Here is a 26,838-nt window from a genome sequence, read left to right as displayed (position 1 = left end):
TGGATGGTGGGAAAGAGCATTACAACATTCTAAACATGATTAATCCCACTAATGAAAGGCTAGGGAGGGAGTGGAATGGGAAGATTTAGGCTGTATATATGTTTCCACAACTGAAAAAAAAAAACAAAAAAAGGTCAGTCTAACTAGATGACAATTGAATACTAAGGATGAACTTGGATGGGACAGGAGGGTGGAGGACAGGTGGCTCAAAGGGACATAGTTGAGACATAAGGAAAAGGAAATATAGAATGTAAGCTTTTTATCATTGTTGAATCTATTGTACTTCTTAGCTGCGCTTAATGGGATTGCATGAAAGAATGTTCTTGCTCATGGGAAGTGTATATGTGAATTATAGTGAATGCTCAAGGATGTGTGCAGCTAACTCTCATATGTTCAGAGGACAGAGCAATAGATGATGGATGATAGGGAGGGAGAGAGGGAGGGAGGGAGGAAAAGAAATAGCAATGTGACAGCAAGTTAAAGTTGGTGGATTGAGCTACCGGGGGAGGGGGGGTCAGGGTATGATGCAATTCTGTGTATAGGGCTAGTATTGTTTTTGCAACTGTTCATATAACTTTGAATTTTTTCAAAATAAAAAAATATTAAAAAAAATTTAAAAAAAGCTTACTTTAAAACTACACAATTTATTTTTTAAAAAATAGAGCATGGACAAATCCTAAAATTGTTCCTCTCTTCTTTCCTCTTTACTTCCTTCCATAAGTATTCATTGAGTTTGCCAAGAAGAAAAGAAGAAAAAAACCCTTGTGCCATTTAACTTCACCGATGCCTAAAAATCTAGGTAATATGATTAAAAAAAGCATTGGATAAGAAGTCAGAAAAGTTGGGTCTTAGTTTGGACTTTACCACACACTAATGAAATGGCCTTGGACAAGTGGCTTAACCTCCAGGCTTCATTTTTTTCCCTACACTGAAACAAGGTGTAACTACTTTTAATAAAAACATGTAAAAACCATTATTATAAAACAAAACTTACTTTAATTGAAATCTTTTAAACTTATTTTAAACTTTATATGTACCAATTAATCAAAACGCTTTTCATATTTCCACATCCTTTCAGTAGGTCAATCCCTTCATCTAAAAATTTTTATGACTGATAAGTAATTCTGGATCAGTCACTTTTCAACAATAAGTACAATTCAAAAATCTCAAAACTAAATAAATGAATATCGTTGAGAATGCAGGAGTTCAGCAGTTTTCTGACTTTCTCACCCTAGGTGAAAAAGGGCACATTTTATGCATATGTGCTATAATCCACAGACAAAATTATTGTTCAAAAATTCAATTTGCAGTTCAACAACCTTTATTTATGAGGTACCATTAATAGGCGACCTTAAAAATTCTTTCTAGACACTCAATTTTCTAGGACTAAAATTTGGAATTTTGACTTGTCTCTTTTTCTATGGTAAAACATACTAATTAAATTATACCTGTTTTAATATAAAATCTTTTATAAAGCCAATAACATGTACCCTGATAAGAACTGCCACCAGTCAGAGAAATGTTCTGCTAAATTCACAAAAATCAACCTATGCAAACTAGAAATATAAATACATATTTATAAACCACTCGATTTTGAGAACATATGCCATTAAGGAGTTTAATCAAAAAAAGAAAAAGAGGGTGAGGCAAGATGGCAGAGTGGTGAGGTGTGGGTTTTAGATACTCCTCTGGGGCAGCTGGTAGACAGCCAGGAACTGTGAAACAGACACCGCAGAGGAATTTGAGTTTACACACACATTATACAACACTCATGAACGCATGGAGCAGATGAGATCAGAGAAATCTGTAAGTTCTCCTGGCCAGGGGACCCATGTCCCTCCCTTCTAGGCACAATCCCGAGGGAGGAGGCGCTGTCAGTGCTGAGAACCAGGAGGGAGAACTGCAGTTGCGGAACTGATTAACAAACTCAGACTACTGAACAAATACTCCAACCATAGATAAACTGAAACAAGACACTGGAGAATCTGGGAGCAGTCACCCTTGTGGAGAGGAGACAGGGATAGCAAAAAGAGCAAAAAAACAAAAATAAAAACAGAGACTTCTAGAGTTGGGGGTGAACATAATACTGAGAAGGGCTGGGCTCAAACAGAATCAGGCACATATGCAAACCCAGAGGGTCAGGGCCCTTCTCTGAAAAGCCAGTTCTTCTGGATTCTTGTTTGTTCCTCAATTGCTCTCCAAAACCTTATTGCATTTCAACAGCTCATCAGAACTGCAAGGACTGAATTAAAGGGCTTTTCTTTAAATATAAGTCTATACTGGGCCCTACTTTCTCTTTTTTCATTTTTTTAAAATCTTTTTCTTTTTTCAGAAATAACTATTCTAAGTAGCCCATTACAGAAAGCCTTAAAGACTTGCAATTTTGGCCCAGGCAAGAGCTAAGATAATCTGAGAAACAAGACAATAAATCTAGTCAGGGAGAAAACTCGCCAAAGACTATAACTTCCCCAAGAAACGGGGGGCATGGCCCAGCTCCAGTGGCAGCTTCTTTGGAGAATTCAGACCCCAGGGGCTGGAATTCAGAAACCAGCTTCAGTCAGCCATGCCTCCAACAGGGACAGTGTCACCAGGAGAACTAAAGGCTCCATATCTCCTCACACTGGTAGGGGAGCAGTGGGCAGGCAAGTGCCACCTGCTGAACAGCACAGGAAAAGCACAGACTTTAAAGGCCTCACAGGAGGATCTCATTCTCAAGGAAACTCCAGACCCTCCTCCTGAGACCTGGGCCTCTCTGGACTGGGAAAACCTGACTGGGGTTGACCATATCTGAGGAGACCCCCACACAAAAAGGCTACATAGAGGCAGGGCAAGAAACAGAAAAACAAGAGGTGAAAAACTCTGATCAACTAACTAGAACCTAAGTTAGAGGCCTAGAATAAGCTGAACTGAACAACAAAGGTTAGAGAACAAAGCCAACCAACAAGAAAACCACAGGTAAAAGAGTGAAAATGAACTCCAGAATAAACTAATCAAGAAAGCTAGATGCTTAGACAGCTCAAGATTAACAAGCCATACTAGGAAACATGAAAATATGAACCAGTGAAAGGAACAAACTAATGGTTCAACCAAGATACAGGAATTGAGGCAATTAATGCTAAATCAACTCAATGAACAGAAGGAAGAACTAATTAAAGATGTTCAAACAAATCTCCTAAATCAATTCAAAAACTGAACTGAGGGAAGATATAGCAAAAGAGATGAAAGATATAAAGAAGACACTGAATGACCATAAAGAAGAATTCATAAACTTGAAAAATCAAATGGCAGAACTGATGAGAATGAAGGGCATAATGGAGAAGATGAAAAAGACAATGGAGGGATACAACAGATTTGAACAGCAGAAGAAAGGATCAGTGAATTGGAAGATAAGACATTTGAATTCATATACACAAAAGAACAGATGGTGAAAAGAATAGAAAAATATGAGCAGAGTCTTAGGGAGCTGAGTGACAACATGAAGTGCACAAATATATGTTACAGGTGTCCCAAAGGGAGAAGAGAGGGGAAAGGGGGCAGAAAGAATAATAGAAGAAATATTCACTGAAAATTTCCCAACTCTTATGTAAAACAGAAAATTAGAGATTCAAGAAGTACAGCATACTCCAAACACAATAGATCCCAAAAGACCTACTCCAAGACACTTAGTGATCAGACTGTCCAATGTCAAAGACCAAGAGAGAATTCTGAAAGCAGCAACAGAAAAGCAATCCATCACATACACGGGAAGCTCAATGAGACTATGTACAGATTTCTCCACAGAAACCATGGAGGCAAGGAGACAGTGGTGTGATATATTTAAGATACAGAAAGAGAAGAACTGCTAACCAAGAATTCTATATTCAGCAAAACTGTCCTTCAAAAATGAGGGAGATTAAAATATTTTCAGACAAACAGACGCTGAGAGAGTCTGTGAATAAGATAAGGGTGCTACAAGAAATATTAAAGGGTGTTCTACAGGCTGATAGGAAAAGACAGGATAGAGAAGTCTGGAGAAGGGTAAAAGGAGAGAGAGGGAAAAAATAAAATGTGCACCAGTTTGTATATTTATGTCCCCCAGAAAAAGCCATAATCTTTAATGCATTCTTGTGGGGGCAGACGTTATTAGTAGGGATTGGGTTGGAACCTATTGGTTCAGTGTCCATGGAGATGTGACCCACATAGGTGATAACTCTGATTGGATAATTTCCATGGAGGCATGGCCCCACCCATTCAGCGTGGGTCTTGTTCAGTTTACTGGAGCACTATGTAAGTTCAGACAGAAAGAGCTCCTAGCTAGCTGGAGCTGAGCTCATAGCTAGCTGGAGATGGCCGTTGGAAGCTGATGCAGACATTCTGGAGAACATCATTTTGAAACGCAACCTAGGAGCAAGCAGACACCAGCCACGTGACTTCCCAGCTAAAAGAGGTTTTCCGGATGCCAATGGCCTTTCTCCAGTGAAGGTACCCTTTGTTGATGGACACTTTATGGCCTTAAGACTGTGACTGTGTAACCAAATAAATCCCCTTTTTAAAAACCAGTCCATTTCTGGTGTTTTGCATTCCAGTAGCATTAGCAAACTAGAAAAACATGACATATAAAATCCAAAAGACAAAATGGTAGAAGAAAGTACTGCCCTTACAGTAATAACACTAAACGTTAATGTTTTAAACTCCCCAATAAAAAGACAGACTGGCTGAATAGATTAAAAACAAGACCCACCTATATGCTCTCTGCAAGAAACTCACTATAGACACAAGGACAAAAACAGGCTGAAAGTGAAAGGCTGGAAAAAGATATTTCATGCAAACAACAACCAGAAAAAAGCAGGAGTAGCTATATTAATAAAAGACAAATTAGACTTCAAAAGTAAAACGACTAAAAGAGGCAAAGAAGGACACTATATATTAATCAAAGGGTCAATTCATCAAGAAAACATAACAATCAATAAATATTTATGCACCAAGCCAGAGTGCCCCAAAATTCAAGAGGCAAACACTGAGAACACTGAAAGGAGAAGTAAATAACTCTACAGTAATAGTTGGAGACTTCAATACACCACTCTAATCAATGGATGGAACATCTAGACACAAGATCAATAAGGAAATGGAGAAGTTGAATTGTATATGATAAATGAACTAGACTTCACAGACACTACACCCCACAACAGCAGGATACACATTTTTCTCAAGTGCTCATGAAACATTCTCTTGGATAGACCACATGTTGGGTCACAAAGCAAGTCTCAACAAATTCAAAAATAATGATATTACAAAAAACACTTCTTCAGATCAAAACGGAACGAACTTAGAAATAAATAACAGACAGAAGAGTGTATCATTCACAAATATATGGAGAATAAACAACATACTCTTAGAAAACCAGTGGGTAAAGGAAGAAATTACAAGAGAAATTAGTAAATACCTCAAGGCAAATGACAATGAAAACACAATATATTAAAACTTACGGGATGAGGCAAAGGTGGTGCTAAAAGGAAAATTTATTGTCCTAAATGCCTATATTAAAAGGGAAGAGACAGCAAAAATTGAGGAATTAACTGTCCAACTGGGGGAACTAGAGAAAGAACAGCAAACTAACCCCAAAGCAAACAGAAGGAAAGAAATAACAAAGAGTAGAGCAGAAATAAATGAACTAGAAACAGGAAAACAATAGAGAGAATCAACAAAACCAGAAGTTGGTTCTTCAAGAAAATCAACAAAATTGATGGACCCCTAGCTAGGCTAACAAAAAAAAAAAAAAGAAAAAAAGAAAAATGAGAGTGGATCCAAATAAATGCAATCAGAAACTGACCCTGCAGAAATAAAGGAGATAATGAGAAGATACTATAAGCAACTATATGCTAATAAACTCAACAACTTAGACAAAATGGACAACTTCCTAGAAAAGCATAAACAACCAACATTGACCCGAGAAGAAATACATGACCTCAACAAACCAATCACAAGTATAGAGACTGAGTCAGTCATCAAAAAGCTCCCAAAAAAGAAAAGCGCAGGACCAGATGGCTTCACATGTGAATTATACCAAGCGTTCAAGAAAGAATACCAATCCTGCTCCAACTCTTCAAAAAAACTGAAGAGAAGGGAAAGCTACCCAACTCATTCTATGAAGCCAACATGACCATAATACCAAAATGAGACAAAGATACTACAAAAAAAGAAAATTATAGACCAATTTATGTAATGAATATAGATGCAAAAATCCTCAACAAAATACTCGCAAATCAAATCCAGCAGCACATTAAAAGAATTATACACCACGACCAGGTAGGGTTTATTCCAGGTATGCAAGGCTGGTTCAACACAAGAAAATCAATTAATGTAACACATCATCACATCAATAAATGAAAGCAACCACAAGATCATCTCGATCAATGCAGAAAAGGCATTTGACAAATTCAACATCCTTTTTGATGAAAACACTTCAAAGGATAGGAATAAGAGGGAATTTTCTCAATATGATAAAGGCAATATATGCAAAATCCACAGCTAACATTGTACTCAATGGGGAGAGACTGAAAGCTTTCACTCTAAGTTCAGGAACAAGACAGGGATGCCCACTGTCACCACTGTTATTCAACATTGTGCTGGAACTTCTAGCTACAGCAATTAAGGAAGAAAAAGAAATAAATGGCACCCAAATTGGTGAAGAAGTAAAACTTTCATTGTTTGCAGATGACATGATACTATATGTAGAAAATCCAGAAAAATCTACAGCAAAGTTATTAGAACTAATTAATGAATAGAGCAAACGGGCAGGCTACAAGAGCAACATGCAGAAATCTGCAGTGTTCTTACACACAAGTAATGTGCAACAAGAGGAAGAAATCAAGAAAAATAATTCAATTTACAACAGCAACCAAAAGAATAATGTATTTAGGAAACAAACTTAATGAAGGCCACAAAAAGACCTATATAAAGAAAATGAGAAGAAATTGCTAAAAGAAATTGAACAGAACCTAAAAAAATGGAAGAACATGCCATGTTCATGGATTGGAAGACTAAATATAATTAAGATGTCAGTTCTACCTAAACTGATTTATAGATTCAATGCAATATCAATTAAAATCCCAGCAACTTACTTTGCAGAAATAGAAAAACCAGTAAACAAATTTATCTGGAAGGGCAAGGTGCCCCAAATAGCCAAAAATATCTTGAGAAAGAGGAATGAAGTGAGAGGTCTCACACTACCTGATTTTGAAGTATATTACAATGCCACAGTGCTCAAAACAGCATGGTACTGGCATAAGGATAGATATACAGACCAATATATATCTAATAGAGTGTTCAGAAGTAGATTCTCACATCTATGGACAATGGATCTTTGATAAGGCAGTCAAACCAAAGCAACTGGGAAAGAGCAGCCTCTTCAATAAACAGTGTTTGAAGAACTGGATATCCATTTCCCAAAGAATGAAAAGGACCCCTAAATCACACCTTATACAAAAATTAACTCGAAATGGATCAAAGACCAAAACATTAGTGCTAAGACCATAAGACTCTTAGAAGAAAATGTAGGGCAATTCCTTAAAGATCTTGAGATAGGAGGTGGTTTCCTAGACCTTACACCCACAGCATGAGCAACCGAAGAACAAACAGACAAATGGGATCTCCTCAAAATTTAACACTTTTGTACATTGAAGGACTTTGTCAGAAAGTAAAAAGGCAGCCTACACAGTGGGAGACAATATTTGGAAACCACGTATGAAATAAGGGTTTAATATCTCGAATATATAAAGTGATCCTACAACTCAACAACAGAAAGACAAACAACCCAATCAAAAAATAGTCAGAAAACATGGACAGACACATATCTGAAGAGGAATTACAAATGGCTCAAAATCACATGAAAAAATGCTCAACTTCACTGGCTATTAGGGAAATGCAAATCAAAACCACAATGAGATATCTTCTCACACCTACCAGAATGGCCATTATCCAAAACACAGAAAATTACAAGTGCTGGAGAGGATGTGGACAAAGAGGCACACTTATTCACTGTTGGTGGGAATGTAGAATGGTACAACTACTCTGGAAGACAGTGTGGCAGTTCCTCAGGAAGCTAAGTACAGACTTCCATATGACCCAGCTATTCCATTACTAGGTATATACTCAGAGGAAATGAAAGTTAAGACATGATCGGACATTTGTAAACCAATGTTTATCATGACGTTATTCACAACAGCCAAGAGATGGAAACAGCCCAAATGTCCATCAACAGACGTGTGGATTAACAATCTGGGGTACATACACACGATGGAATATTACGCAGCTGTTAAGACAGAACAAAGGCACGGAACATATAATAATGTGGATGAACCTTGAGGACATTATGTTGAGCAAAGTTAGCCAGAAACAAAAGGACAAATACTGTATGGTCTCACTAATATGAACTAACATTAATGAGCAAACTTTGAGAGTTAAAAGCTGATAACACAGGTGCCAAGAGATCAAAGAGGGTAGAGATTGGGTATTTGACGCTGAAGGACTACAGAATGTTCAGCAAGCTTGATTGTATAGATCTCGAAATAGATAGCATAATACTGTGTGATGGTAGCACAATACTGTAACTACACTGAACAAAGATGTCCATGAGTAAAGTTCAAAGAGGTGGGCTAGAAGCATGTATGACACCTGAGGTAAAGATAGAAGATAAAGATTGGAACTGTTCAACTTAGCAAAAACTGGAGTGGTCAATGATTGTAAATGTACAAATACAAAACTGTTCTTGCATCTGGGAGAACAAATGAATGTCAATCATGCAGAGTGTGGAAAGGGGATGGTAGTGGGGAAAAATATAATCAAAGCAAACTGGAGTCTATGGTTAACAGTAACACTGTAATATGCTTCTATTAAATGTAACAAAGGCAATATACCAAAGGTAAATGAGTATGAGAGAGGGTTATAAGGGAGGGGCATGGGATTCTCAGTAGTGGTGTTGTTGTCTGACCCTATTACTGTATTGCATAATATTTTCTTTTTCTTTTTATTATCTTTTTTATTATTCATTTAAAAAAACTTTTTCTGTAGTAATCAATATGTTCAAGTGTTGACTGTGGTGACAAATGTAAAACTGTATGATGATATCATGAACTGATTGTATACTGTGGATGATTATATGGTATGTGAATATAGCTCTATCAAATTATAAGGAAAAATATAAACAGGGATAAAAGTGCTGAAGAAAACATGGAGAGAGGGATGTATGTATTTACTGTTGGTTAGGAGGCAGAATGATACAGCCTTTCTGGAAGACTGGGGTAGTTCCACACGAAGCTAAGTATGTGGGTGCCATAAGGTCCTGCAGCCTCATTAGGGGGCATTTACTTGGAGCATCTGAGAGCAGGGATATGAATGGACATTTGTGCACTGGTGTTTACAGAGAAGAGTATATATGATTTGCAATGGGTGGAGGTAGCCTAAGGGTACATTGACTGAGGAACAGAATGGTGAACTGTTGTGTGTGCATACAAGGAAATATTGAGCTCCTGCAGGAAGGAGTGAAGCTGTGAGACACACAACGATGTGAATGGAACCTGTAGGCAGTATTTGGAGTGAACTATGCCAGAAACAAAGGCAAACACTGTAACATCTCACCAATATGGACTAACTACAATGTGTAAATTCAAAATTGAACCTTAGAGCACAGCTTATCGGGAACGCTTATTGTAATGGTCCCTAGATTGTAAGCTCTTAGAGCAGTCACATCTATTCTGCAATCATAATGGCTATCTCCAGATTCCGAGCGCTGATCCCTTTGTGTAAAGCCTGATCGATCTCTGGAACTTTTGGTATCTGTGTGACACCTGAAACTCGGAGCTAGAACTCGGTAGATATGAATGTCAGTATTAGCACATATAGCAACTGTTAAAAAAGCTGAAAAAAGAATCCAGACTTCAAACAGAGGTATGAATGAAGCAGATGTGGTTAGGACTAGGGTAAATAGGGCCAAAGGGTAAAGGACAATACTGACTGCATTTTAAAACTTCAAATTCCATGTGAGAAGGTGCTTAGGTGGTGCAAGATTGGTATTTCCTAAACAATTTAACTCGCACAATTCATTCAAATTCGTCCATAATTACATGAAACTTTTAACGGGAAGTGAGAGCTGGGAGGTTTGCATAGGTTGGTGTGAAATAGTGATACATCCCAAAGCAATTTGGACAGAGAACAAAAATGTATATGCAGGGCCTCCCTGAGGAGCTTGCAGAAAATGCAGAGGTGTTGGGCTTATGTTCTCACAAACATTGAGGGCTGGCGGTTTGATGTGCCAAGCCCTCTATCATGGGACTGGCCCTTATGAGGCTCATCACTGCAAAGAAGAGGCTAAACATGCTCCTAGTTGTGCTTAAGAGTATCCCTCTGAGTGCCTCTTTGTTGCTCAGAAGTGGTCCTCTCTTTAGCTAAGCCAACTCAGCCGGTGAACTCACTGTCCTCCTCCCTTTGTGGGATCTGACTCCCAGGGGTGAGAATCTCCCTGACAATGTGGGCTATGACTCCCGGAGATGAACCTGGACCCATCATTGTGGGATGGAGGACATCTTCTTGACCAAAAGGGGGATGCGAAATGAAGCGAAGTAAAGTTTCAGTGGCTGAGAGATTCCAAATAGAGTTGAGAGGTCACTCTGGTGGGCATCCTTATGGATTATATACATAACTCTTTTTAGGTTTTAATGCATTTGGACAACTAGAGGTAAATGCCTGAAACTATCCAACTGCCACCCAGTAGCCTTGACTCTTGAAGACGACTGTATAGCAATGTAGCTTACAGGAGGTGACAGCGTGATTGTGAAAGCCTTGTGGATCACACTCCCTTTATCCAGTGAATGGATGGATGAGTAGAAAAACAGGAACAAGGAACTAGATGAAAAGTAGGGTGGGAGGGAGGGGTATTTTGGGTGTTCTTCTTTACTTTTATTTTTTATTCTTATTGTCACTTTTTCTGGTACAAGGAAAATGTTCAAAAGATGGACTAGGGGGTGATGAATGCACAGCTACATGATGGTGCTGTGAACAACTGATTGTATACTTTGGATGACTGTATGGTATGTGAATATATCTAAAAAAAATTGAATAAAAAAATAAAAAGAAAATGAAATTCATTTCTTACATGGCCAAACTATCAGATTGATTGTTGGACAGTAACCAAAGTCATTAAATGAATAACCTCTTCCCACACTCATGGGCTGAATTTTAGGCTGAACTATATAAAACAAGTCATGATTCTGCATCAAAAACAAAAGGGGCTCAGCATCATTAGCCATTAGGGAAATGCACATCAAAATCACAATGAGATACCATTTCACACCCACTAGGATGACTTTTTAAAAAAATGGAAAATAAGTGTTGGTGAGGATGCAGAGAAATAGGAACACTCATACACTGTTAGTGAGACTGTAAAATGGTGCAGCCACTGTGAAAAACAGTTCAGCTGTTCTTCAGAAAGTTAAACATAGAATTATCTTATAATCTGGATATTCCACTTCTAGGTATATACCCAAAAGAACTGAAAATAGAGACGTGAAAAGATATTTGTACACCAGTGTTCACAGTAGCATTATTCACAATACCTAAAAGGTAGAAACAACCCAAGTCAACCAACAGATGAATGGATAAACAAAATGTGGTATACAATACAATGCAATATTACTCAGCCTTAAAAAGGAATGAAGTTCTAATACATGCTACAACATGAATGGACCTTGACGACATAACGTTAAGAAAAACAAGTCTGACACAAAAGGACATATATTGTTATGATTTCACTTTTATGAAAAAAACTAGAATAAGTAAATTCATAAATACAGAAAGTTGATTGTAGGGTACCAAGGGCTGGTGGAGGGGATGGGGATTTATTGCTTAATGGGTTCAGAATTTGTGTTTGAGGTGATGAAAATTTTTTGGTAATGGAAGGTGGTGGTGGTTGACAACACCGTGAATGTAATTAACATCACTGAATTGTACACAACACGAAAGAGTACACTGGGAAATTCTGTGTTGTGAATATGTTATCACAATAAAAATTAAAACAAAAAAAAGGTTGAGGGGATAAAGGAATAAAGGGGGATAAAGTGAGATAGGGCTTATTAACTACAGAGAAGAGACACAAAAAATCTGGGAAGAGGACTAGAAAAGAGTGAGATAAAAACAAAAGGGGAAGGTAGCTCAAGGGATTGGCTAAAGGTGCTTGGACCTAATACCAGGAGCTGGTAGGAACAGGGAAACATGCATTATATTGTCAGCACTCAGTTTACCTTAGCATACAGCCTTAAAATTCTTTCAATTATGCCAATTTAAATTTTCTAACAATTCTTTATTCTTTCAATACACTATTTTGTCTTTTCTTTCAATTTCCAAGACAATCAACTTTTTGTCTTATTGAGGCAGCTATTTTTGTCAGCTGATAAAAACTTTGCCACATCTCTTAAAATTATTCAGAATATTTATACATTCAAATAGTAGTACTCAGCAATAAAAAGGAACAAACTAATGAAACCTGAAACAGTATGGATGAATCTTAAAAATATTAACCTGAGTGAAAGAAGCAGACAAAAAATACATACTTGGAATGATTCCATTTATATGACATTTTAGTACAGCAAATCTAATTTATAGTGATAAAACCAGACCTGGAGCACATGGTTGCTTCTGGAAGCGGGGGAATATGACTGGGAAGGGGCCTGAGGGAACTTTCTGGGGTGACAGAAATGCTCTATGTATTGACAGGGTAAGAGTAACACTAATGAATGCATTTATCAAAACTGATCCAACTGTACACTGAAAATCTGAGCATTTCACTGTGTAGAAATTATGTACAATAAAACTTTTAAAAAACTGTTATCATATTTCCTCAATGCCATTCTGTAAGACCTGTGATTAAAAGTATTACTCACTTTTGGAATTCAATAGTTTCCACTTAATTCTATATGCTTCTACCTATTCAACTTAATGCACATAAAACCAAGTGGTATATTTGATTCAAGTGGTTCACTTTTCATTAAGAGCTACCAATCTTTACAAGTAACTTCCTGCTCCTAACTAATGTAACTAAAACCCTCCTTTTCTTGTTTACCATTTTATCTACAAACTAAAGCCCTGTATTTAAGGTGGTGTCCATGAAATGGAGAGGAGTTTCGATGCTACATTACATATCTGCACTGAGATTTTAGTCACCAGCTTAGAGATTAAACTCTAAGGCTTTGTTATTACTCTCACTTCAGGTAACAAGACCACTGATCCCATTTTAGTAAAAAACAAAACAAACTAGCTACAGGTCGACATTGTTTGTAATTGGCAAATATGCGACATTCCAGCTTTCATGAAATTAGCAATTAATGAGTTTTACAGTTGATTCTCTGGGTAATCTTTCTAAACAAAACAAATGTGTTCAAGAAAAGTAAATTTGCTTGAAAGTAAATTTCTCTGAAGATCTATTTTTTTTCCCCCTGACATCTGAATAGTAATTCCCTGATGCATCTCTGGTATCCTTTGGCATTTTGTACAAAGAACTAAAAAATTCACAATATTCTAATAGATTTCTGTAAAAATTCCCCCAAATCTCATTGCACTCTCTTCAAGTGATGAGATTTTTCTTTTTACATTGCTAGCATGCTGATTACATATTACTATCCCCTTCTAGTTCATGAAGAAGAACATTCTAGAACCAATGACAGTAATTTGCTTGTCTTTCAGAGTATTTACAAGTGTGTATACAACTAAGTGATTGGGAGAGTGAAGACTTCATTATAATATCTTGTAGACATAGATTTTAAAATATATATATTGAAGCACACCAAGCAAAGAACAATTTTCCGTTGAACCCAGAGAGGCAAGTCTTACTTTAGGCTACTTCTAGAGGCACAAATCAAAATCATAGCATCCCTGGAAGTTCACTTCAACTAGTTACCCTGTACGACATGTCACAATTCCAAGGTATGATCACATCTAAAAGTATTCCTAACCAAGGATTTTATCAGATATGACAGAATAAAAGTTCTCATTTTGTAAAAATTTGCATGTAGTTCCTTTACCAGTTCTTTTGTATTTTTACTTACTAAATATTGAGTACCCACTCTATAAATCCTGGCATTTCTCACATTAGATCAGGGTTTCTCAACCTTGGCACTACTGACATTTTGAGATGGATAGTTCTTTATTGGGGGAGAGGGGACTGTCCAGTACATTGCATGATGTTTAGCAGCACCCCTGACCTTTATTCACTAGATGCTAGCAGCATCCTCCAGGTAGATGTGACTGCCAAAAATGTCTCAGACAATGCTAAATGCCCCCTAGAAGCAAAACAGGCCTCAGATGAGAACCACTATACTAGATCAAAATCTTTATATGTCAAAAAACATTTACGAATTATCTAAAGCTGTACAGGACCTTCCAAGGCTGCTGTCCAGATGTAGGAACCAAAGCAGATTAGAAAAACCTCTGGAGGTAATCACAGTTATTTGTATATATCAGGCACTGGATCAATTTTATTTGAATGGATGAAGTATAAATAATTTTATTCACATTAAATATACTTCTGTTGAACAGGCTACTTACATTCTTTTCACTTTGAAGATTAAATAGACCAGAAAGAAGTATTTAATAGGGAGACGGAACCAGACTAGGAGGAAGTCTTTAAATGAAAATTTTAAGCCATCTGATTCATTTTAATTATTATTGACATGTCAATAGATACGAGATACATTTACTGCATGTTTTCTCTGCATCTAACCACTATTACATATATGGTATTACCTAATTATGTAATTGGTGAAGTCTTCACAAAATGGAAACACTTCCATGTATTATTTTGGAATTACGTTAGTATTTGTGTGAAACTGTTTCGTTGGTAAATGCTATAGAGGGAGAACACTGAGTTAAGAAACTTTACTATAAAGCCCCAGTTATATTTTTTTAAGTATACAAGTAATAAAATATAAGATAGTTTTTCATCCTCCTTTCCGTCTCATTCCAAATTCTTATAACATTCCTCCAAAAATTAAAAGGTGAAAGACCACCTTCATGTTATGCCTGTCCTTTGATAACTGATCTCTGATCTATTTCCTTTTGTCACCTAGTTGACCATGCAAACTAAACATTTCATCAATTAAAAAAAAAAAAAGACACTATCCTATCAAAATGCTTAACAGGCTGCTAACCAAAGATAAGTATCTTCAATATTTCTGAATAGACAGTAAGGCTCTTACCTACAAGCAACATTTGGATCAGCATTTCTTGAAAGTAGTAGCTCTACACACTTCAAGATCCGTTCCTCTGAGCCACGAGCTGAACATGCAGTTATCAAAACAGTTTGCTTATCTATAGTGAATAGAAAAATGAAGGGAAAAAAACCATACATCAGGCAGTGTACCTACCTATGTGGCTGGCTTCTCTTATCATTTGAAATACTCTAAATCTTTATTGCTCCTCAGATTCTATAGCCTATTTCCAAATCACTTGCTCTTAGCAAGTGATAACTTCCTTCCTTCACCAAAAAAAAAAAAGAAAAAAAAGAAAAAAAAAAAAAAGAGTTCGGGGCTGAATAAAATCTCTGAAGTATATCTACAACTCATTTCTTAACTTATTCCTCCTATTTAAGAGTGACCCTACCACCTACATCATTGACCCCATTTCTTCAAGAAAATAAGTGAGTAATTAGGAGCATGGACTCTGTGGAGCCATATGCTGGACATGAATAGTGTTTGATTAATTAAAATTTGCCTTGCTGAACTCATGGTTGAAAAACAATTATCTATACTCTTTAGTTTCACTTATTTACTTCCCTCTCATTCCACAACTCTCTGAAATCTGGTTTATGCCCAAACTACCCTACTGAAACTGTCTTAACTGCCCTATCCATTAGTTTCTTTTCAGTCCTTTTCCTACATGATCTCTCTGAACATACTTTTCCTAAAACTCTCCTTCTTTTGGTTCTGATGGCATTAGTGGAGATCAAAGTAGATTTTAAAAAAGAAGAAACAAAAATTTTCTCAAATAAGAAACAGGAAATTCCAATATCTCACAACAGCTATGGTTTACCCTAGTGGTTCAATATTGACAGAAGATAAAGATTCTAGTCCTAGTTCTGTCACTGACAAACTTGACTTCAGCAATGTCTTTATATCTCATTAGTCCTAATTTATAGATAGGAAGCTAACACCTGCTCTTCTTACCTGATGTGGCTATACTGAATACATAAAAAAATTTGTGTAATTTGTACTGCAAAAAACATAAAGTCTTTTACAATTGTAAGGAATCCCTCTGATTACAAGGAAGCAGGGCAAAAGAAGAACTATTCAACAAAATAAATTTTTTTTGAACAGCATATTTTACATGCTCTCAAATATCTCATTACTGAGTACAGCCTCCATTGACAGATACTTGGAAATGCCATAAGAAAAACCTAACACAGCAGAAGATCAAACATGATATTTTGTTAAGACAGGAATTTATACAAAATAAGTAAATGAGAAAAACAGAATAGAAATGATTTCATAAATATATAGCATAAGTACAAAGTTAATTGGAAAATTAATTCCAAAATCAAACCTACATCTGGATTATGACATCAATTTGACTGCCGAATTAAATTGGAAATGTTAAAAATGGAAATGTTAAAAATACGTTATCAGTAATCAATATCATAATTCAAATGAATTACAGATACTCATGTTCTTTAAAAGCACTACTGACTGGAAATTATTTAATAATAAAGACAGAAATCTATGGATTTAATAAACTACCTCTGAAACAACTTTCAAGTGACATCATAATTCAGAGTTGAGTTTAAATTTCCAATGACTAGTTTTCAAGTAATTTTCCACAAAATTATTGGCTTTTTTATATTTTCTTTCAATGCATTTTTCCTTTAAAAATAATCAAGGCCCCCTTGAGGGACTGGGAAAATGTGGAAATATTAAACTTCCCCACCTGAGGAATTCTTGATATTCTCGCAAGCATTGGGGACTACCAATTTACAAAGCCGAGCCTTCAATTTTTGGGCTTGCCTTGATGAAGCTTGTTACTGCAAAGGACAGACTAAACTTACTTATGATTGTACCTAAGAGTCACCCCCAGAGAACGTCTTTTACTGCTCCTCTCTCTCTAAATCAGCTTGGCAGGTGGACTCGCTGCCCTCCCCACTATGTGGGACATGACTCCCAAGGGGTGTAAATCTCCCTGGCAACATGGGACATGACTCCTGCGGATGAATCCGGACCTGGCATCGTGGGATTGATAAGGCCTTCTTGACCAAAAGCGGGAAGAGAAATGAAACAAAATAAAAGTTTCAGTGGCTAGAGAGATTTCAAATGGAATTGAGCGGTCCATTCAAGATTATTCTTATGCATTATATACACATCCCTTTGTAGTTTTTAGTGTATTAGAATAGCTAGAAGGAAATACCTGAAACTGTTGACCTGCAATCCAGTGACCTGGATTTCTTGAAGACAATTGTCTAAATATATAGCTTATATGGTGTGAACATGTGATTGTGAAAACCTTGTGGCTCACACTCCCTTTATCCAGTGTATGGACAGAAGAGAAGAAAAATGGGGACAAAAATTAAATGAATAATGGAGGGGTATGGGGCATTTTGGGTATTCTTTTTCACTCTTATTTATTTTTTTTTGGAGTAATGAAAATGTTCAAACACTGATTGTGGTGATGAATGCACAACTATATGAGGATACTGTGAACCAACTGTACACTTTGGATAACTGTATAGTATGTGAATATCTCAATAAAATTGCCTGAAAAGTAATCAAAACTTCTTAGTGTAGAAGCTGTAAAGGCATATAATAACATAACCAGACGTAAAAATAATATTAATGGAATACACTTCATTGAAAAAAAAGTTTTCAAAATATCTACGGTTCCTAATTTGATTTATATGCTATTTACAAAATACAACTAGTAAGGAGGTTTGTTTTTTTTGTCTGCTTTAATTTTTTTTCACTTTGCATAATAGCTGTTTTGGAATCAAGAAATTCACAGTAAACAATCTGTTAAGTTACCTAAAACATCTCACCCTTATTGAAGCTTGCATTAGCACCTCTGTCCAAAAGGACACGAACCAACTCTACATTGGCAACGCTAGCAGCATACATAAGGGGAGTCCATCCATACCGAAAGCTGGAATCTACGCTAACACCTGTCAAAATAAAAACAAGCTTTGAAAAGCACCCCCCCACCAAGAAAGAAATTTTAAAAAAGCAAACACAAAAGAAAAAATTAGAAATATTAAAAAAAAAACACACAACACCCCCCCCCCCAAAACAAGACAGAACAAAACAAAATCCCAGTCACCATAATATGCTTGCTTAAGGTACTGTCCCAAGTACTTATTTTTAGAAGGAATTTTCTTGGTAATAATGTCTTTAAAAACTGAAATAGTTATATCTGGACTTAAAAAAAAGCTAACTTCAGTTTCATTACAGGCAGCAGTAATGTTCTAAAAGACCTGATCTGACCAATGTTTATCATATAATATATAAATATCTTTATTAACTTTTTTACATGCTACCTTTTTCTTTCTAGGGGAACTGGAAAGGTTTAAGATGTACTATGTATTTTTTCATTGGAATATTACCCTAGGCAATAACATACATCTCTATGATTGCAAATACCACCACATATTCCTAAGAGTTATTTCCTTCTCAATACAAAATTTATCCATGGGGGACTGGCAAAAGGTGAAGCTAAAAAGGTAGGTTAGGGTGAGATTATGCAAACACTGTTAAATGTAGACTGCACTTTGTGATCAAGGGAGCAATACTGGTATATCTGTATTATATAGATTACATGGGCACCATTGTTGAGAGTGGGCAGGAGGCAGGGAGAGCAGTTAACAGGCTACAGAAGTCTATGCAAACAAATGAAGGTCTGAATCAGTGCGTGATAATTACTGAGAGAAAACTACATAAAACCGTCTTAGTACATACATACACTGCTAGCCCAATTTGTCTTCTTTCAACAAATTTTCCTCTTTAAACTGCTGCAACTGAAAGCATATAAACGAAATGAGAGACGATAATTTTGCTTTCTCACTATTCTCATCAACTGCTCTGCTCAAACTGTGACAGTAAAGACAAAAAGGAAGAAAATGATAAGCAAACGTGACTTTTAAGTAGAAGAACTCTTACTAAACATCACCTCTAATACTGAAAAAAGAGAATTACTAGGACACCTATATGGCATGGTGTAAAATAAAAGGTAACTTTCAAAATGATTGTTACATATGTATACGTGTGACACCTGAGACTCAGAGCCAGAGTTCAGCAGCTATGAATATCAGCACTACCCCATACAGCAAATGTTAAAGAGACTGAAAAAGAGATCAGACTTTAATTAGAGATACGAACAAAGTGGACTTGGTTAGGACTAAGGTAAACCAGACTAAAGGATAAAGGATGATACTGACCATGTTTTAAAACTTCACACTTCTGTGTGAGACCAAAGGAAGAGATGTTTATTAAACGCAAAATGTATATTTTGTGTAGCACATTATACAATTTAACTTGTATGGTCAGTTTGTTCAAACACCATAGTTACATGGAACTTCAAATAGGGAGTGAGATCTGATTGGTTGGTATAGGTTAGTGTGAAGCCCTGATACATCCTACAGTAATCTGGGCAGAGAATAAAAATATATTCTCAAAGCCCCCTGAGGGACTGGGGAAAAACGTGGAAATAATAAATGTCCTCACCTGGGGAATTACTGATATTCTCACAAGTATTGGGGACTACCAATTTAGAAGGCCAAGCCCTCGATCTCGGGGTTTGCCCTTATGAAGTTTCTTACAGTAAAAGTTAGACATACTTTTAATTTTGCCTAAGAGTCACCCCCAGAGAACTTGTTTTGTTGCTCAGATGCAGCCTCTTTCTAAGCCAACTCAACAGGTAAACTCACTGCCTTTACCCCTATGTGGGACATGACTCCCAGGGGTGTAAATCTCCCTGGCAACACGGGACATGACTCCTGGGGATGAGCTGGGTTCTGACACTGTGGGACTGAGAAAACCTTCCTGACCAAAAGGGGGAAGAAAATGAAACAATTAAAGTTTCAGTGGCTAGAGAGATTTCAAATGGAGTCGAGAGGTTATTCTGGAGGTTATTCTTATGTGGCATATAGCTATCCCTTTATAGTTTTTAGAGTTTTAGAATAGCTAGAAGGAAATATCTGAAACTGCTGAACTGCAACCCCGTAATATTAATTCTTGAAGACGACTGTATAATTATATACTTTACAAGATGTGCCCGCGTGATTGTGACAACTTTGTGGTTCACATTCCCTTTATCCAATGTATGGACAGATAAATAGAAAAATGGGAACAAAAAATTAAATGAGTAAGGGGAGGGTGGATATTTTGGTGTTCTTTTTTCACTTTAATTTTTATTCTTATTTTAATTTTTTTTTTGGAGTAATGAAAATATTCAAACATTGTGGTGATGAATGCACAACTATATGATGATATTGTGAACATCTGCACACTTTGGATGACTATATGGTATGGTATGTGACTATATCTCAATAAAAAAATTGGAAAAAAAAAGGAATGTTAGAGTATGACATTTATATAACTCAAAAATATTCAAAATAACACTGTATTATTTAGGAATGTATACATGCATAAAGTATAAAAATATGCATAAGGATGATAAACACCAAATATAGTTGAATTGTAATCTTCAGGGGGAAGGGGATAATCTCTATACCTTTTTGAATGTCTGAAACATTCCTTAATTTTAAAAGGTCGGTACAAAGAATAACAAAAACTGGAGACATCTTAACTGTTCCAAGTGGCTCACTCAAAGGGAACTTTAATTTCTTATTAAACTTTTCAACAGTACAAAAGTATCTTTCAAAAACAAGAATGACTCTGAATGATAGAAAATAAAAAATATTTTTAAACAGAATTAAATGTTGATGGCTGAAGAAAGTACACTAAAACAGTAGTTTCCCCTAGTAAGTGGACTACAGGAGCAATGGTGGTGGGAGTGGGGACACAGATAATTTTCTGCTTATACATACATTTATTACTGCCTTTTTAAAATGAGCTTTAAAAATTTTTTGTAATTAAATACAAATTTTAAAAGATTGACAAAATACCTACTTAGCAGTAGGCTCAGTTCAAGAGACAGCAAAAACTCACATTTGCCCAACAATCATATCAAGTCCTAATCCTTCAATATCCTCCATAATCCATAATCTTCATTGTACCTATTCCCACTAGTCCCAAGGCAAACTTTTTCTAAAAAAAATCTCTGCCCATTTCACACCATCCAACATTATGTACACGCCAGCATGTGTTCCTATCAAGTTTCAGGTCTCTTCCTCCTAAACCGACGGTTTACAAAACTATCTACTTTCCATGCAAACTCTCTAACATAGCAGAAGAAAAACATTTTGCTATAAATAATCTCATCCATCTTCTGTGTGAAGGTTTGGTATATACAACTAGATGGTAAATGTCTGATAAGCAAAGTCTATGCCTTTGATTTCTTTTACAACTGCCACAAAACTGCACACTGTGTCAAGTATATAGCATATGCTCAATAAATGCTCATTACTCCACTGGATGATTTCAATCATTATAATCCACAACTTACATTTGTTATGTGAAAGTAATTTTAAAAAACATTTCATTAGATCCTCAGAAAAATGCTGTAGGATCCAGAACAAGATTATGATCATGTTTTACACAAAGAAATTGAGACTCTGAAAGTTTAAATGATTTCCCCCAAGGAACCGCACACTGAGTAGGCAGTAAAACTGGAACAAATACCCAGACATTCTGGTTCCTAGCTCAGGCCTCCTTCCACACACATACAAGGAAAGAACATAACTAAAATGTATACAACCACAAACAATTCTTGAGGAGCCTCTAATAATACTTTGCCCTGTAAACTCTAAGAAAAGTGAGTAAGAATTACCAGGATGAGGTAGGATTAGTAAGAGTAGGCCTCTTGAAGGAAGTGGAAGAACTGATAGAACGGAATCGGGGTGGCATTCCAAATTTGAGAGTAGAGGGAGAAATATAAGGCAGACAGAGCTCAGAGTTAAGAATAAGTGAAATATGTGGAGTACCTGACATATTTACATCCATTATGCTTCATTTAGGAAAGGAACACAAACATATTAAAACACGGAACCCTTGTGAACTGAACACTTGTGTTCAGTTAAAACTAATTTACGTCTCTTATCTCTCACCAGAATCCAGGAGCTCTTCCACCAAAGAAGTATCTCCCATGGTTAATGCTTTCTTAAATGTTTCATTCTTGTCTTCAGTAGGTAACGGCCCCGTTAATTTCTAAAGAAGCAGAAAATTAAGTATTTTCATTTCCACTCCATCAATTTAGCAATAATGTTTAAGTACTAGATTTTTATTTATTTTTTTTGTCACCACACAAAATTTGTAAACAATGGGAAATGACGGGTCGAAACCCAAGCGAAGAGCTACAAGGACCACCAAATCTTTCTTCCATGGCAGGTGAGGGTTGGAAACACCAGATCCATTCCCCAACACCAACAAAAAATGGGACAGCATGGAAAGGTGCTTCTCTAAGGGGAAGAGCATTTGATTGAAATCACAGTTCAGGAATAAAGTACAATTTTGTTTGTGGGTCCCAAAGCACATTTTTCTACTGGAAAAAATTCTGGGTGACACCGGAGAGGAAGTAAGAAGTTTCACAAGGTCGGGTCTCCCCTTCGAGGGCCAGGAGAAGACAATACTAGGTGTGGCTAAAACAAGGCTTCCTCCGCTACCTGAGACGCCCGGTTGGTAGCCCGGTCGAGATACCCGATTTCCCAGCCATCATCCTCGCTCTCACTACTCTCGCCTCCGCCGGCTACCGCCAAGCGTCGCAAAGCTCCTGCCGCCATGTCGGCCCGGGTGCTCTAGACCCACGCCTAGCCGCACCGCGCTGCCCTCCGCTGCGTGCTTGCGGGCTCTCCAGCGCCTGCGCACAGAAGAAGCATGTACGACTGCGCGGGAAGACGCGACGTGAGAACGCCGGGACCTTTGTCCTCCTGCGCAGGCGCATAGCCGAGCGCAGCTCATCTCTTAAACTCCGCTGTTTTCACTGCACCGTTTAGCCCTGGGCCACAGATGATAAAAAATTCATGGGGTTGGCACTGCTGGCGAGGCTCTCGGCTCAGGCTCTTGTGTTTCCTACTCGTTTCAGGGACTTACTCTTCATTTTTAAAGAGTATCTTCTTGAGGAAGTTCTTTCTCTGTGGTTACAGCCTCAATTGTGGCAGGAGCAGAATGGGATTTGACATCTTGTAAAACTAGGTTTTGTTCCCTCCATTACTCTCTTCAGGTTCTCTATCAAGCAGGTTTCCCTTTTGAGAGGGACTCCTATTGGCCAGAATACATCTCTAAGAAGCACCACCCACACATTCAAGAAGCCACCAGATGGATGGAAGCCACCGAAGGAGCCAGGAGAAAATAACAACTCAAAGAATTATTGCTTTAAATTTTATATAATCTCTTATCTTAGTAACTTCGAACTATCAAAATACTTTCTTGTTAGGAAGTGTAGGTGCCCTGGAGGAGAAAGTTAGTCATGAAAGGGAGAAAATAAAGTGGATCGAAAGGCCTCCTAAGAATGAAATGATTTGAAAATTAAGAAAGTAAAAACACTAACAATTCCAGGTGAAAGCAGCTCAAACTCACTTATTCTTCTGCATCTAACTTCTAGATGGAATGTTGATACCCCAGTGATTATCTTTGCCATCACACAAATGTAAGAAAATCAAGGAATGTACCTCAAGATTATTGTAAAAGGAAGTAGCCATGCACCCTTTTTAAAAACTTTTGAAGTAGAAATGTTTCTTAAAGAATCTTTGATGTAGAATTTTGGAAGTATTTACTTTAGAGACTCTCAAAGGTAAGTATTGTTATTGTTGTCACCACACTTGTCTTTCTAAATACATTCATTCAGTAAATGTTCTGGAGCATTGAGCATGGACAGGCACAGCTAGGTTTGGGGAGACAACATCAAAAAAGACAAACCAAACTGTCTCTTGGAGCCCACATTTTAATAAAGGAAGACAGACAATAAGAAAATAAGTAAGCAAGAATATTTCAGGTTAGGTGCCACAAAAAAATAAACAGGTCTGCTCAGTTTCTGGCTTAAGGAGCTTTGGGTCCTTAAGTAATTTATTTTCTGTTTCAGTTTAAGGATATTACCCACCTAATAGGGTTGTTATGAAGATTAAATGAGATAGTGGGTTTGGAATAGGGCCTCTCTCAAAGAAAGAGGTGAATAAATCTTAGGTATTATTATTATCATCATTATTTTAGATAGGGTAGCAGACCTGAGTATAGTTCTGAATAACAAGAAGGAGCTAGCCATAGAAAGTAGGAGGGCAGAGTTTTCCAGCAGAGGAGATGGCTAGTATCAAAGCACTAAGGCAGGAAAAAGTTTAGACTCTTGGACCCAGGCCTAGGACTAGGTGAGGGTCCTGCAAGCGCAATGAGTGTCTCTTTAAATTTTGTGTTCTAGGTGCCTCACTTCCTTACTTTTGTCCTTGTCCTACTTGGACCATAAAGGAGGACTGATCCTGGAGCATCATGAAGGAAGGGGTGTGTGATGAGAGGGCCTTGTGGGCCTTAAGTGAAGAGTTTGGATTTTACTCTAAAAATAATAGAATATTGAAATGTTTTTAAGATAGTGAGAAACATCTTTTAATTATATATATCTTTAGAGACCACTCTAGCTTTTGTAGAAAAGATCTTTGTTTTGAGCAGCTGGCTAAGAAATAGATGGAGAAGACAAGAGGATTAACTTGAAGATTTAATGAGCATCTTGAAGTTAACATATTCAAAACCAAACATTCAAGTGTAACTGTCAAGTGGATAGTTGGATATTCAAATGTGGACCTCAGGGGAGAGGTTGGTCTTGGAAATACACATTTGGAAATTATTCATATATAAATGGTTTTTAAAACCTTGGGATTTATCCTGCAAGATTTTTTGTGAATATAAACAAGATTATTTAAAATTTATATGGAAAGGCAAAAGAACTAGAATAGCTAAAACATTTCTGGAAAAGATTGATTTCCATACTTACTATATTGCCACAATAATAAGGACTGTGTTGTATTGGAGAAGGGCTAGACACATAGATCAATGGAACAGAATAGAGATCCTAGAAATAGCCCCATACAAGGACAGTCAACTGATTTTTGACAAAAATACAAGAGCAATTCAATGGAGAAAGGATATCTTTCAACAAATGATGCTGGAACAATTGGATATCCATAGGTTAAAAAAAAAAAAATGAATTTAAACCTAAACTCATGCCTTTTACAAAAATTAACTCAAAATGAATCATGGATGCATACAACTGTTCATAGCAGCATTATTCATAATTGTCAGAAAGTGGAAACAGCTCAAATATCCATAACTGATGAATGGGTAAACAAAATATGGTATATCCATACCGTATATATCACTCATCATAATATTTCTAGTTCATCTGTGTTGTAGCATACATCCATACTTCATTCCTTTTTATGGCTGAATAATTTCAGAGGGTGATTTCAGGAGATGGCAGGATCTAATAGAAAAATAAGATAATTGTGAACTAGGGAACTGGCAGGAAAAGTGAAGAGGAGAGGAAAGGAATGCATTAAAAACTTACTGTGAATTAGAATAAGAGGATTTGGTGACTGGATATGAATGATGAGGGGGAGAAAGAGTCAAACAAAGCTGATGTGACAAGGAGAACACAGGAGAAGAGGTTTTGAGGAAATGGAAGTCAGTCTGTTGCACACAGACATGCTGAAATGCCTGAGGAAAAGGCATGTCCAGACAAGTCTAGAGCTCCACAGAGAGACCTGGTCTCTTGGTTCAGCTGTAGAAATCATCTTCCTGGGAGACAATAATAGACATGTTAGAGTGATGATAGTGGAAAGGGAGAAGGGATAGGATGAAGAGATCAGAGGGCCAAGCATACAACTGTAGGGAACAACTATTCATTTAGGAAGCCACCAGGGGAAAGGGAGCAACATCAAAGCAGGAAAAAGGGGGAGATCAAGGCCTTGAAAATCTTACACTGAATTGTAATCCAAGTTAATATTAACAACAACAATAATGATAATTAAAATTATAAATTCATTTTAAGGTTCTTTCTATATGCCTGTTATTGTTCTAAGAATTCTACCCATATTAAGTCACTTAATACTCACAGCCCTATTGAGGGAAATATTACCTTAATTTTACAGAGGGAGAAATAAAAACACAAAGAAGTCAAGTCACTTGCCCAATGTCAGTAAGTGGCAAGGCTGGGATTAAAATACAAGAAACAGTTGGCTCTGTAGTCCCTGTTAAGTCACGTGCCCTTGCATTACTCTCAGCACTTTACATCCATAAATTAATGTTATCTTCACTGTAGCTTTTTGAAGTTGAGAGCTATTATCCCCATTTTACAGATAAAGAAATTGAGTACTGAAATGTTAAATAAACTGCCCAAGATCATACTAAGTAGGATGGTCAGAATTCACATCAGGCTCTATGACTCCAGAGTTATGTTCAGGTTTAACTTGGAAAGTGTAATGCCCCAGAAAAGCTCTCTCTCCCTAGAGGGAAATTTGTTTCTCCCAAATGTTTCACTCCACAATATAGGATCCATCTTTCCAACACGGATTTCATCTTTCCGTTAGTAAAACAGAATAAACTGTGATTCATTTACATGTAAATCACAAACTTTATTCCCAGCCAGATAAGAAGTAGATAATTTAGTTTTGTGTGAAGAAATTTGGGAATTTCCCCAGAGTGACTTCCTGGAATGGATTAGAAAGCCACCTACCCACTG

General features: G+C 36.9%; 1 protein-coding gene across 1 annotated transcript in view; it reads right to left on the bottom strand.

The window, feature by feature from the left end:
* The window catches only part of ASZ1 (ankyrin repeat, SAM and basic leucine zipper domain containing 1), a 147,941-nt gene extending 125,676 nt beyond the window's left edge, over positions 1–22,265 (bottom strand). The window contains exons 1-3 of the mRNA XM_037837763.1: positions 22,226–22,265; positions 18,044–18,166; positions 15,222–15,333 (exon numbers count right to left, since the gene is read on the bottom strand). Coding sequence (XP_037693691.1) covers positions 15,222–15,333; positions 18,044–18,166; positions 22,226–22,265 — 275 coding nt within the window. The remainder of the gene's footprint in view (positions 1–15,221; positions 15,334–18,043; positions 18,167–22,225) is intronic.
* Between the last annotated feature and the right edge of the window lie 4,573 nt (positions 22,266–26,838).

Source organism: Choloepus didactylus, chromosome 5 (genome assembly GCF_015220235.1).
Source record: "Choloepus didactylus isolate mChoDid1 chromosome 5, mChoDid1.pri, whole genome shotgun sequence".
Lineage (NCBI taxonomy): Eukaryota > Metazoa > Chordata > Mammalia > Pilosa > Megalonychidae > Choloepus > Choloepus didactylus.
This window is presented reverse-complemented; position numbering and strand designations above follow the sequence as displayed.